This window comes from Erigeron canadensis, chromosome 3 (assembly GCF_010389155.1).
Source record: "Erigeron canadensis isolate Cc75 chromosome 3, C_canadensis_v1, whole genome shotgun sequence".
NCBI lineage: Eukaryota > Viridiplantae > Streptophyta > Magnoliopsida > Asterales > Asteraceae > Erigeron > Erigeron canadensis.
In genome coordinates, this window is record NC_057763.1 from 13,263,292 (window position 1) to 13,277,873 (window position 14,582).

At 36.8% G+C, this 14,582-nt stretch overlaps 1 protein-coding gene across 1 annotated transcript; it reads right to left on the minus strand.

Annotated features, from left to right (window-relative positions):
- Positions 1–11,301: 11,301 nt before the first annotated feature.
- On the minus strand, positions 11,302–11,739 carry LOC122591518 (protein argonaute 2-like). The gene has a single exon (XM_043763783.1). It carries the CDS (start codon positions 11,737–11,739, stop codon positions 11,302–11,304), a length of 438 nt encoding a protein of 145 aa, XP_043619718.1.
- Between the last annotated feature and the right edge of the window lie 2,843 nt (positions 11,740–14,582).

Here is a 14,582-nt window from a genome sequence, read left to right on the forward strand (position 1 = left end):
CTTTGAAACAAACATAATCAAAGATTCAATAATAAGAAACTTGAATAAAGAGTACTTACTTGTTGGTAGATTGAAAAGAAAACAGAAGCAAGATAAAACCCCTAATCGTGTAAATCAAAGCCAGATCCAAGCAAGTTCAACCCCAAACAAAACCCTTCCCTTCGATCTCAGAAGGTGTGTCTAGAGTGTGTTTGTGTGTGTATTCGGATGTGTGTGTGTTATGTGTGTGGTTGAGCTCCAGAGAAAGAGAGGTGACAGTGAAAAGGTTCATAAGATGAAAAAAAATTTAAGGTAAAAAAAAAGGCTTTTATTATAAAAAGGATTTTATGGTAACTTTAGTTGGAATTTGACCCAAACCGGCCTTCAAGCCCGAATCCAGCCCACCCCAAGATCGAGCTCAAGTCACTCGAGCTCCAGAGATATCGAGACACCAATTTTTCATAAAAAATGAAGTTCCAAAACCCATAAAATTAAATTAAATCAAGTTTAATCAAAAACCATTTAAAAAAATTTTTCACCTTTATTTTTTTTTAAGTTTTCTAAAAAAAAATTTCAAAACTAATTAACAAGTTTAATTAAAAACCTCTTAATTATTCAAGTTTTTTAGAAATTAATTTTCCTTAACACACTGTATAAACGTTTTTTAAATAATTTAATGAAAAATTATTTAGACAAGATCAGTTTTTCAACATAGATATGCTAAATCTTACCATTTGCTTAACTCAGAATGATGTTCATCTGTAACGATTTTTCGCAGCATAAGAAACACCAACTGTACTTATTATTATATAACTATAAATAAATAAACAAGAACAAATAAATAAACTTTAGTGAGAGTCACTACGAAAACAATCGGATTAACACTTTAAGCCAAGTTTGCACAGAGAAATACAATTCTCTTTGTTTATTATATGAGATTAAGTAACTAATGTATAAGTGCGAAAATTCTTATACAAAAGCAATCAACAACACAGACACGAATATGAATAAGAACCGTATATTACTTCAGTAAATGCAATTACAAGTAAGATAGCAAGTTCGGAATATGAAATAATGAAAACAAAACGACTGGAAGATTAACCTTAAATATAAGGTTTAATCTCTATTTATACTAAGCTAATTGGTATCAGAGCCATTGGAGGTATTCTTTTGGTTCGGGATTAAGGTTTTGGCAACGTTTAAGGTGTTTTCTTCGGTTCAGACAAGCTTCATCCGCTCCATTCAAGCTCGACCAGATCTATTCGGGCTCGACCAGCCTACTCGGGCTCGACCAGATCCATCCGGGCTCGACCAACCTACTCGGGCTCAACCAGATCCATCCAAGCGACCAGACCAACTCGAGCTCGACCAAACCCACTCGAGCTCGACCATTCGAGCTCAACCTATTTTTCAAGTTACAATATTTCTAGCACGAGTTTATTAACAGGTTTTGTGATATATATATATATACACGAAACTTTTGTCCAAGTAATTGTCTTTTGAGAATTTGCATTCTTGCTTACACTTAGGTTCGAACTTGGTTGAATATTGAACCCATAACTCTTTTGAGTTTAAGTTTGATTTCTGTAAACGAGTTTTGGACTTGTAAACGTGATCAAGTTTGGATTCTAAACTATTACTCACTGATTTTTCAAGAACTTGAAATCTTGTTTAAGTTTAGGTTTGAAACTTGTTTGAATATTAAACTTGTGGCTTTCTCGAGTTTAAGTTTGAATTCGGTTAATCAAGTTTTTAAACTTGTAAGCTTAGATAAATTTTGGTTCTCGCATTTGATCTTCTAGTTTTGAAGAACTTGTTATCTTGCTTAACTTTTGGTCTGAAATTGTTTGAACTTTGAACTTGAAAATTCTCTTGGAGTTTTGGTTCAATTCTTGTAAATCAATCTTTGGATTTGAAAACTTGGGCAATTTTAGTTTCTTTGACTTCAAAAATGGATCAAAAAATGTTAAGTCGATTAATGGAGATGGAACATGTTGTTGGCAAATCCACCTCCTCTCCGAAACTACTAAGTATTGAGGACTATCCATCATGGAAGACTCGTTTTGAAAACTATCTAAGATGGACGGATGTTCGTATGCTGATTTGCATAAAGGATGGTTTTAGTCAAGCAACTATGAGTTTTCCCAATGTCAAAGAAAAGGCCAAATGGATAGCACTTTCTGATGATGACAAACGGATGTTCGAGGCCGAACATAAGGCATATGGTTGTATTACTATGTGTTTGCCAAAGGACATTCTGCACACTTTTGAGCAAGAATCATACACTACGTCGAAGGAACTTTGAGATGCCTTAGCTAATAGGTATGAAGGAGATGATGTAGTGAAGAAGGGAAAACAAGAACTTCTGAAAGCTCAGCACTTAGTTTTCAAGGCGATGAAGAATGTGACACTTGATGAGTTGGTGAATAGGTATTACCATCTCATGACGGAGATGAGAAATCATACATTGACTCTAACGTCCGCTGAAAAGAATGAGAAATTCCTAGATGCCTTACCATCTCAATGGGATTTTTATTCGGTGTTGATCAAACGTGACCCTACATATGCTCAGATGACTCTTGATACGGTAATAGAGCATTTGAGGGGATTTGAGTTGAATATTAAGAAACGAGAAACTCAAACTGATGTCATGCAAAATCCGGAGATTTATCGAGCTAGGAAGCCAAATACGGTTGAACCATCTGGATCAAGAGCAAGTGCATTTCTTTCAAATTCTGTTGAGCAAGCTGAGATGTTGGGAGATGAAAATGGTTACTGTTTTGTTGCTGCATCGACTGAGAAGAATAAAGTTTCATCAGATTTTTTTGGAGGTTTGCAAGGACTCTTAAGACCATGCCTCTGAGTGTCAAATCCGCTGAAAGTCATATTAGTCTGTTGGCTGCTTTCATGACATCTTATGAGGCATTGATCTCTGGAAATCTGATAGCTGATCTTGAGTATGAGCAATTGGACCCTGATGATCTTGAAGAAATGGATCTCAAATAGTAGTTAGCGATGGTAGCTCGTAGAGCAAGAAGATTCATGGGACGTACGGGAAGAGACTTGACGAATGGAAAGGTAAAGTATGATAAATCTAAGGTTAAATGCTATAATTGCAATGGATTCAGTCATTTTGCTAAATAGTGTCATCGACCGAAACAAGAGGCGACCACTAGTTTCTCGAAGCCAAATCTAATTGTTGGAAATCAATCTGGGGCTTCTACTGGATGTAAAGCTTTGGTTGCGCAAGAAAAAGCTAAAAAGTTCGATTGGAGTACTTTTGTGGATGAGTCGGGGGAATCCAGCCAATGCTTTTATGGCTGAAATTGTTGATCATGTGGCATCAGCTGAAGAAGAGGCACCAAAGTCGACAGAAACAAAATCTTCTTCTGAAAATAAGGTTATTGGGAATACTAGTGAAAAGAATGGTGGAGGAAAAGTCTTTAAGCTGAATATTGTTGAAGGATTAAAGATTGAAGAAGCCATTGGTTATATGGCTCGAGTTTCTGCTCGAGAAGATCAAAAGGTACATTTCAATTTTAACTTTATTGCTGATATCTGTGCCATGTATGTAGATTTGTCTAAGAGAAATGAAGGCTTGACTAGACTCAATGATGAATATGCTTTAGGAATGCAAGATATTCATAATTTACAAGAAGAAAACTCTATGTTTCGATAAAGAATTAAAGATTTAAAATCAAAACTGAAAGAAGATGAAAAATATCATACTGTGTTGAAAGCTAAAATTTGTGAGCAAGGTCAAATCATCGATCTGGCTACAACAACTTTTGAAAATAAAGTTACAGAATTGAGCACAACCCAAAAGGAATTAGTTGAGGCAAATGCGCAACTACTTTCAAGCTTAAAATAGATGATCTTCATTTGAAACAAAAGAGGATAGATGCTTTTGAACCATTACCTAACAAGAAAGAGAAGAATAAGTTGGGTTATGGTGAAGTAGAACCTCCTTTTAATGATAATTATTCTTTTCAAAAAACTGATGAAATAGAGTTGAATCCAGTTAAGCCTGAAGATTTTTCTAAGACAGTTAGGATTACCGAACTTCTTGAAGTACATACTTCTGAGGAAGTTAAGTCTGATGAGTCAAAGTCAGTAGTTTTGGCTGAGACAATTGTAACACCCTACCGTTGTCGGAAACATGAGGTGTCATGAAAAGTACAGCACGACATGGAATTATATAGATACTGCTAAATGAAATAGAATATAATAAATATATTCCTAAAAACATGAGTTCAAAGTCATAACAGTGCTAAATTAGCTTATTACAATCAAGTCCATAAAGAAATAATTTAAGGCATGTAGCCTTAAAGTCTGACAATAAACAAGGAGTACTAATCTCCAAAGTCCAGTCTAGCATAGCAATCTTTATCCCTGATTAACCTGAGCACCTGAAAAGTATACTAAAATGTGTCAACACAAAGGTTGGTGAGTTTGTAGGTTTTAGTCAAAAGTCTAGTCAAAGAAATAAGTCTTTTGTCGATTATTTTAAGTCTAAACCAGTAATAGTTCAATATATAACGAGCAGAGTTACGCCATAATAAGTCCAAAAGTCTCAATGTCTCAAAGTCCGGTCTTACGGTACCTGCCTTAGTCCAAAGTCTCAAGTCTCAACACACACAACGAGTACGTCCAAGCACAACAAACAAACACATAATCACACACATACAACAAGATCAAAGCACGTCAAATGGCACAAGTAACTCTATACGCACAGGCTCAATATTGAACATAAAACAAAAATCGACAAAACTGTTTGAAAATAAGTATACTTTCCACCCCAAAACTTATAAAAGAGGGGTTACGAAACTCACCTGAAAGCAGCACAAGTATAAGTACCCTAGATCAACGAACAAGAACACGAACAGTCAAATACACTTGAAATGAGCTCACTATCTGTCGAAAAGTCCTACATTGTCCACAAGTCATCCAGTAAGTACTTACTTAACTGCACAAGTCCATGTCCTATACTAGTGTCTTAGGAAATGCCATTATGTCTTATCCAATGTCTTAATATATATATATATATGCATATAATAGCCGTTTGTCCTTATAAGTTGTCCAAGGAAAAAGTTCATTTAATAATGTCACATTTTATTGTTTATATCCGTTAAGTCTTCGTGTCAACATCATTAAAAAATATATTAAGTCCGAAAAGTCATATAATTGGTACATCGTCTTTACAAAGTCTTTTAATCTTTGTCTTTATATATAGTCGTTATAAAGTCTAAGAAGTCCGATAAGTCATTAACTGTCGTTATACGAATGTATAATTTATACATGGTCCTTTCAACGTCTTTATAATACATTTATATGTGTATACTTAAATTAGTCCTTAATATATTTATATATATAAGTCATTAACTGTCGTTATACGAATGTATAATTTATACATGGTCCTTTCAACGTCTTTATAATACATTTATATGTGTATACTTAAATTAGTCCTTAATATATTTATATATATATATATAAATATATCTATATATATATATATTAATTTAATTATTATAAGATAAAAAAAATTTGGGATTAATAACATTGATCAAATTGTTTAAAAATGTAATTTAACTTTATTTAAAACTTTAATTTGACTAAATCATCAACTTAAACATTTCTGGCCGGTTTGACCAATTTTGACCGGCGTTGACCGAAACGAAAAACGAGATTCCGGTTGAATCTATGATCCATAACCGATTTCCAAGACCAAAAATTACTAGGATAACTCGGATCTATAATAGATCTAGCCAAAAACAACCAAATAACTCGAAAATGACATACTATCACAGATTTAAGATGTGTTCGGTTTATATACATATGAACAAGGGTCAAAAATCAAACTACAACATCAATTCCATCCAACAACAACCCGAAATATATATATATAGTCACGGTTTTTGAACAAATCTGGATTCAAGTTTCCGGATCTAGAAGTTTTCGGATCAAAGTTTCCGGATCTAAAAGATTTCGGGTGTAAACATTCCGAATTTAAAGATTTCGGTTCATAGCTTTTCGGATTTAATGATTTTTAGACCTATAGATCCGGATCTAATCATATATATAAACATAATACAACGGATTTATATGTATACCAAGATAAAGTTTTCGGATATATATACATATACATATATAGTCGAATCTATATATATATATAAATGAAAGAAGAAGTGTGATTATTAAGAAGAAAACCGTTTAGATTCAAATATCTAAACAAAACTTACCACAAGATAAAAGATCTTAAAGAAAGAGATCGAGATTGATGATTGTAAATGGTGGTTTGGTGGTGTTTTTGGTTGTAGCCGAAAATAGAGAGGGAGAGGAAGAAAGGGGGGCGGCTGGAGAGAAAAATAGGGGAGGGAGGAAGTGTGAGGGTGGAGTGTGTGTGAAATGAGGGGGAATTAGGGTTAGGAGGGGTTTTGTTGGTTCTTGCTCCCCCTTGACCGAGTTTGACCACCCTTTGACCTTACCAAAGCTCGTTTGACTCGACAAATTCACAAAACCCGAGACTCATTAATTTATTTTGTCGACACATTTGAATGTAACTTTTTAATAGCTTTCTAACGGATATAAATATGACTATATTTATTAATTAAATCTTTAATTGATTAAAATTTTAAGTATTTCACTAAATTTGGCATTTCCACAAGACAACTAGTATTCCCCTTGTTCTCAAGTTCACGTACAATTTTTCTAAGGTCTAGATGCTCATAAAGCCCGAATCAAACATAAATTCATTTATTCCATGATAAAGTCTTATAAGACTAATTACATACATAAACTAACGAACTTAAAATGATCGGAAAGTGCTTCGGAAGATACGGTCAGATGACGGTTGTCACAGCATTACCCCGTTAAAAGAATTTCGTCCCGAAATTTAACTCGAACTAGTCCCATTAAACAATTGGGGGTATTTTGACTTGAAATGATCTTCCCATTCCCATGTATACTCAGGCCCTCGCTTTGAATTCCATCGAACCTTGACAAGTGTATACTTGGTTTTCTTTAGTTTCCACACCTTGCGATCCACAATCTCTAAAGGCTCTTCAACAAAATTCAACTTATCGTCAATCTGGATTTCGTCCATAGGCACATGACGATCTTCTTCAGCCAGACATTTTCTAAGGTGCGACACATGAAATACGTCGTGAACTCCCTTAAGCTCTTCTGAAAGTCTCAATCAATAAGCTACCTCGCCAACTCTTTCTAGTATCTCAAAAGGTCCAATAAATCTAGGTCCAAGTTTTCCACTCTTGACAAATCTAACCACTCCTTTCCAAGGGGAAACCTTAGGAAGTACACGATCCCCAACATTGAATTCCAAAGGTCTACGTCTGACGTCCGCATACTTCTTTTGTCGTTCACGTGCTAATCTCAGTCGCTCTTTAATCTGAATTATTTTCTCGGCAGTCTCTTTAATAAGCTCAGGTCCAACCAATTGGCTATCGCCAAGGTCAGACCACGCGACAGGTGATCTACACTTCCGTCCATACAATGCCTTGAAAGGAGCCATATCAATACTCGCATGATAACTATTGTTGTAAGAGAATTCTATCAAATGTAGATGATCATCCCAGTTACCACCAAAATCTAAGACACAGGCTCTCAACATGTCTTCTAACGTCTGAATTGTACGTTCACTTTGACCATCAGTTTGAGGATGGTACGCCGTACTCATGTCTATCCTAGTCCCAAAGGCCTTCTGAAACCCTCGCCAAAACTGAGAATTAAAGCGAGTATCTTTGTCTGAAATAATCGAAATTGGTACGCCATGTTTCGATACGACTTCCTTTACATATTTCCTCACCAATTTCTCTGTGGGATCTTTTTCACGAATGGCTAGGAAATGAGCAGACTTTGTCAATCTATCAACGATCACCCATATCATATCATGACCCTCCTTTGTCCTAGGTAGTTTGGTAATGAAATCCATAGTTATGTTCTCCCACTTCCATTCAGGAATTTTTGGTTGCTTGAGTAATCCCGCAGGCTTTTGATGTTCCGCTTTCACCTGTAGACATGTCAAGCATCGACTTACAAACTCAGCAACATCTTTCTTCATGCCAGGCCACCAATATAATTCACGCAGATCATAGTACATCTTGTTAGTGCCCGGATGTACCGAATATCTTGTATTATGAGCTTCGTTCAATATCAATGTTCGTAAATCACCAGTTGAAGGAACCCATAGTCTGTCCACGAAATACAAGCCATCGTCGTCTCTTCTATCCAAATGTTGTTCCATTCCTCGTAGTTCCTTCTTAAGAAGATCCTTATCGCCAACAACCACCAATTGTGCTTCTATGATCTGATCTCTAACACTCCTTTGCACTGTGATACTCATAACACGTACTCGTCTAGGCTTAAACCTTTCCTTACGACTTAAGGCATCAACCACTACATTGGCTTTCCCCGGGTGATAACGAATGTCACAGTCATAATCATTGAGTAACTCAAGCCATCTTCGTTGTCTCATATTCAAATCTTGTTGATTGAAAATATGTTGTAAACTCTTGTGATCCGTGTAGATTACACACTTGGTTCCATACAAATAATGCCTCCAACTCTTTAATGCAAAAACCACTGCTCCTAATTCCAAGTCATGGGTTGTGTAATTCTTCTCATGGACCTTCAATTGTCGTGAGGCGTAAGCAATCACTTTGCCTTTTTGCATGAGCACACAACCTAATCCTTGACCCGATGCATCGGAATACACTACAAAGTCATCAGATCCTTCAGGCAGACTCAAAATCGGCGCATTACATAGCTTATCTTTCAAGATTTGAAACGCTGCCTCTTGTTTTTCACCCCAGACATACAGCCTATCCTTCTGAGTTAATTGCATAAGCGGCAACGCAATCTTAGAGAATCGATAAACTTTCTATAGTAGCCAGCCAGTCCAAGAAATTGTCTGACTTCAGTCGGTGTCTCTGGTGTTCTCCAGTTCTTGACTGAATCAATCTTGCTAGGATCCACGTGTATTCCATCCTTGCTCACGACATGTCCCAGAAAGTGTATCTCATCAAGCCAAAACTCACATTTAGAAAATTTTCCATACAGTTTTTCCTTTCTCAGTAATTCCAGTACTTTTCTCAGATGTTCAGCATGTTCTTCCTTTGTCTTTGAGTAAATTAGGATATCGTCGATGAACACAATTACAAACTTATCCAAATACGGTCGACACACTCTATTCATCAAATCCATGAATACTGCTGGAGCGTTGGTCAATCCAAAAGGCATCACAGTGAACTCGAAATGTCCATATCTCGTCCTAAAGGCAGTCATTGGTATATCGTCCTCGTGTACACGCAGTTGATGATACCCTGAACGTAAGTCGATTTTTGAGAAACACTTCGCACCTTGAAGTTGATCGAACAGAGCATCAATTCTAGGAAGAGGATAACGATTCTTTACTGTTAACTTATTCAATTCACGGTAGTCGATACACATGCGAAAAGGGCCATCCTTCTTTTTGACGAATAAGACAGGTGCTCCCCACGGTGACTGGCTAGGTCTAATGAATCCTTTGTCTTGAAGTTCTTTTAATTGTGTGGCCAATTCCTGTAATTCAGTTGTTGCTAATCTATAGGGAGATTTTGCTACAGGAGCCGCATTAGGAACGAGACTAATGCGAAAATCAAGTTGTCGAGACAGAGGTAAGCCAGGTAATTCATCAGGGAAGACATCCTGATAGTCCAGAACGACGGGGACATCAATCAAGCTAACCTCTTTAGCAGACGCACTCATGACACGACCCTCAAAAGAATCAGACACCTCGCCCTGAACTTCTAGTATCTCACCATTTGGTAAGGGAATTCTAACAATTTTTGTACTACATAGAATCGTCGCATCGACCAAAGACATCCAGTCCATACCAACAATAACGTCAAAACTCCCCATTTTAAAAGGTACTAAGTCAATAAAGAAAGCATAATTATTAAGAACTAATGTGCACGAACGGATGACTTGGTCTAGTCTGACTAACCCACCATTAGCCATTTCTACGTCAAAACATAAATACATAGGGCTCGGCTTAGCACTCAATAAAGGAACGAAACTAGTTGCGACAAAACTATAATCAGCTCCAGAATCAAAGAGAACAGTAGCATAATGACCATTTAGAAGAAAAGTACCTGCAACAACGTTTGGGTCGTTGCGAGCCTCGGCAGCATTTAGAACAAAAGCACGACCTCTAGCAGCTGGAGCCTGATTGCCCCTATTCTGATTGGGTCCAGTAATCTGTAGCTGGTTAGGATGAACTACCACTTGAACCTGTTGCCCAACCCACTGAGGACATGTGTTCCGATAGTGATCAGTGGCCCCACATTCATAACATCCTCCACGAACTCCGGTTGGTCTTCTTTGGTTCAATGATACAACATTTAATGGTGCCCTATTCAATGGTGCCACCTGAGTCCTTGGTTCCCGGCAGAAATTTGCCAAATGCCCAGTCTTATTGCAGTTGTAGCATGTTAAGCAATTCTGATTTGCTGCATGGTGAAGATTGCACTTGGTACACTTAGGATGAGGACCCACATATTCCTTTTTGCCAGCATCAGTCACTGCAAATACCTTGCCTCTGTTTTGTCTCTTTCCATCAGATCGCCAAACTTTCTTATTATTACTCGTTCCACTGCTTTCCTTCCTTTTTGTCCCAACAGCAGTAATGGTTCTACACTGAACCAACTCCTCTGTCATAGCCTCAGACCTCAATATAGCCTCCTCTAGGGTAAGTGGATGAACAGCAGCCATAGTCGATCTAACCTGAGGAATTAACCCACGAAGATACTTCTCTATACCTTTGTTCTCAGGTTCAACCAAATGTGGAACGAGCCTTGAGATTTCATTCAAACGGGTAGTGTATCCAGCATGATCAGCACCGACCATCTTATGTTCTAAAAACTCTCGTTCTAGCTTCACCAGTTCGGTTGCTGTGCAGAACTTTTTCATCATCAACTCTCTGAAGTTATACCAAGACATCGCCTCTGTCGCTAATTTGCCTCTGATTCTGCACTGAGTGTTCCACCAAGACAAAGCATCTTTAGTGAAAGATTTTGCCACATACTTGACCCTCTATTCGGAAGTACATTCACTAATACCAATCACAGCTTCCATCTTCTCTAACCATTGAATAAACTTGACTGCTCCACCTCTACCATCATACTCTTGCACACCACAATCCTTAAAGTTTTTGTAAGTGCAAGTCTTTACACCACTTCTAAGTCCCCTTGGCACATTCCCAAGTCGAATTCCTTGATCAACGTCTTCATAATATTCACCATCCTGATCATCCTCAGCGTCTTCATACTAAGCATCATCATCATACTGAGCATCTTCATTCTCTGCATTTTGTGCATTCTGAGCATTTTGTGCGAGTATAGTATTAACCACTTGGTTGATCATGGCAATGATGGCTGGGTCTAGTTTCATTCCAGTTTGCTCATTAGTAGTTTCATTTTCAGCTTCACCACGACCACGTCCACGACCACTACCTCGGCCGCCACCGCGGCCTGCACCACGACCAACACCACGACCAGTACCTCGACCTCCAGTTTGTTCATTTCCACGACCTGCACCGCGGCCAACTCCTTGAACTACTTCAGGCCAAGTGCCACGACCAATACCACGGCCTCCACTCCGTCCAGTTCCTCGACCCATACCACGACCTTGACCAGAGTCTTCGTTTTCACCACGGCCTCTTCCACGACCGCCGCTAGTTCCAGCACTAGTTCTTGTTCTTGCCATTGTTCTATAACCACGCATCGTTAGTCGGGGAAGAATACACTCGACGATGTTAATATCACAAGATACTCTCAGTGAGCTCTCTCGTCTTATGGTCTAAGGAATGCTATCTAGAACCTAAACTATTCATACAATTCATGTCAATGCAATACATATATATATACTAATAATATATAACCCTAAATCGCAGTTAAAATGTGGTCCGAATCTAACACCTACATCCGTTGCACTAGTGGTGTATGTATACAGGGTGTACCAGCGGCTAACCCTCTACACCCCTAGTACATCTAATGCAAGGTCGGATCACGGTACTGGTATGCTCTCTAGGTATTGGTCGGGTATGTATATAGGGTGTACCAGCGGCTAACCCTCCACCTAACCAACACCCATTAAGCATCCCAGAGTAGCTACCACACTTTCACTACAAGTGCAATCACTGATGTCAATAATTGTCGCAAGGCATGGTGGTAATCATAGAACAGTTGATCAGGCTTTTCTATGATTATCGCTATGCGATACTAGTTAGCGTCATCACTTCATCTTGCTCTAATACACATAAGTAATCACAATAACACCGAAAGCACACAGTCGCCAAATAATAGCCATAGTCAAAATAAACACAGGGTCAATAAGTCTAAACAGACTATGAACTCAAAATATAAGCGACGTTAGCACGTCTAGAATGCATCTATGATTCCTATCGTAATGCTATACGAGGTTCTTAGGTTACAGTCTAGGCGTTTCCACCTAATTCTATACAACCACAACTCTGATACCATTCTGTAACACCCCACCGTTGGCGGAAACATGAGGTGTCATGAAAAGTATAGCACGACATGGAATTATATAGATACTGCTAAATGAAATAGAATATAATAAATATATTCCTAAAAAAATGAGTTCAAAGTCATAAAAGTGCTAAATTAGCTTATTACAATCAAGTCCATAAAGAAATAATTTAAGGCATGTAGCCTTAAAGTCTGACAATAAACAAGGAGTACTAATCTCCAAAGTCCAGTCTAGCATAGCAATCTTATCCCTGATTAACCTGAGCACCTGAAAAGTATACTAAAACGTGTCAACACAAAGGTTGGTGAGTTTGTAGGTTTTAGTCAAAAGTCTAGTCAAAGAAATAAGTCTTTTGTCGATTATTTTAAGTCTAAACCAGTAATAGTTCAATATATAACGAGCAGAGTTACGCCATAATAAGTCCAAAAGTCTCAATGTCTCAAAGTCCGGTCTTACGGTACCTGCCTTAGTCCAAAGTCTCAAGTCTCAACACACACAACGAGTACGTCCAAGCACAACAAACAAACACATAATCACACACATACAACAAGATCAAAGCACGTCAAATGGCACAAGTAACTCTACGCACAAGCTCAATATTGAACATAAAACAGAAATCGACAAAACTGTTTGAAAATAAGTATACTTTCCACCCCAAAACTTATAAAAGAGGGGTTACGAAACTCACCTGAAAGCAGCACAAGTATAAGTACCCTAGATCAACGAACAAGAACACGAACAGTCAAATACACTTGAAATGAGCTCACTATCTGTCGAAAAGTCTTACATTGTCCACAAGTCATCCATTAAGTACTTACTTAACTGCACAAGTCCATGTCCTATACTAGTGTCTTAGGAAATGCCATTATGTCTTATCCAATGTCTTAATATATATATATATATATATGCATATAATAGCCGTTTGTCCTTATAAGTTGTCTAAGGAAAAAGTTCATTTAATAATGTCACATTTTATTGTTTATATCCGTTAAGTCTTCGTGTCAACGTCATTAAAAAATATATTAAGTCCGGAAAGTATATAATTGGTACATCGTCTTTACAAAGTCTTTTAATCTTTATCTTATATATAGTCGTTATAAAGTCTAAGAAGTCCGATAAGTCATTAACTGTCGTTATACGAATGTATAATTTATAAATGGTCCTTTCAACGTCTTTATAATACATTTATATGTGTATACCTAAATTAGTCCTTAATATATTTATATATATATAAATATATCTATATATATATTAATTTAATTATTATAAGAAAAAAAAATTTGGGATTAATAACATTGATCAAATTGTTTAAAAATGTAATTTAACTTTATTTAAAACTTTAATTTGACTAAATCATCAACTTAAACATTTCTGGCCGATTTGACTAATTTTGACTGGCGTTGACCGAAACGAAAAACGAGATTCCGGTTGAATCTATGATCCATAACCGATTTCGAAGACCAAAAATTACTAGGATAACTCGGATCTATAATAGATCTAGCCAAAAACAACCAAATAACTCGAAAATGATATACTATCACAGATTTAAGATGTGTTCGGTTTATATACATATGAACAAGGGTCAAAAATCAAATTACAACATCAATTCCATCCAACAACAACCCGAAATATATATAGTCACGGTTTTTGAACAAATCTGGATTCAAGTTTCCGGATCTAGAAGTTTTCGGATCAAAGTTTCCGGATCTAAAAGATTTCGGGTGTAAACATTCCGAATTTAAAGATTTCGGTTCATAGCTTTTCGGATTTAATGATTTTTAGACCTATAGATTAGGATCTATAGGATTTTCGGGCGTGTTCATAGCCAAGAACTCAAAACCACCAAAATTAAATAAATATATATATATAAAGATTTCGGATATATATATTTATGTATATATATACCACCGAAAATATATATATTTATATGTAAAAAAATTCGGATTTAATCATATATATAAACATAATACAACGGATTTATATGTATACCAAGATAAAGTTTTCGGATATATATACATATACATATATAGTCGAATCTATATGTATATATAAATGAA

Bases quoted from the DNA above. Each gene is read 5' to 3' on its own strand.
- LOC122591518 (XM_043763783.1), bottom strand. From the start codon at position 11,739: ATGGCAAGAACAAGAACTAGTGCTGGAACTAGCGGCGGTCGTGGAAGA.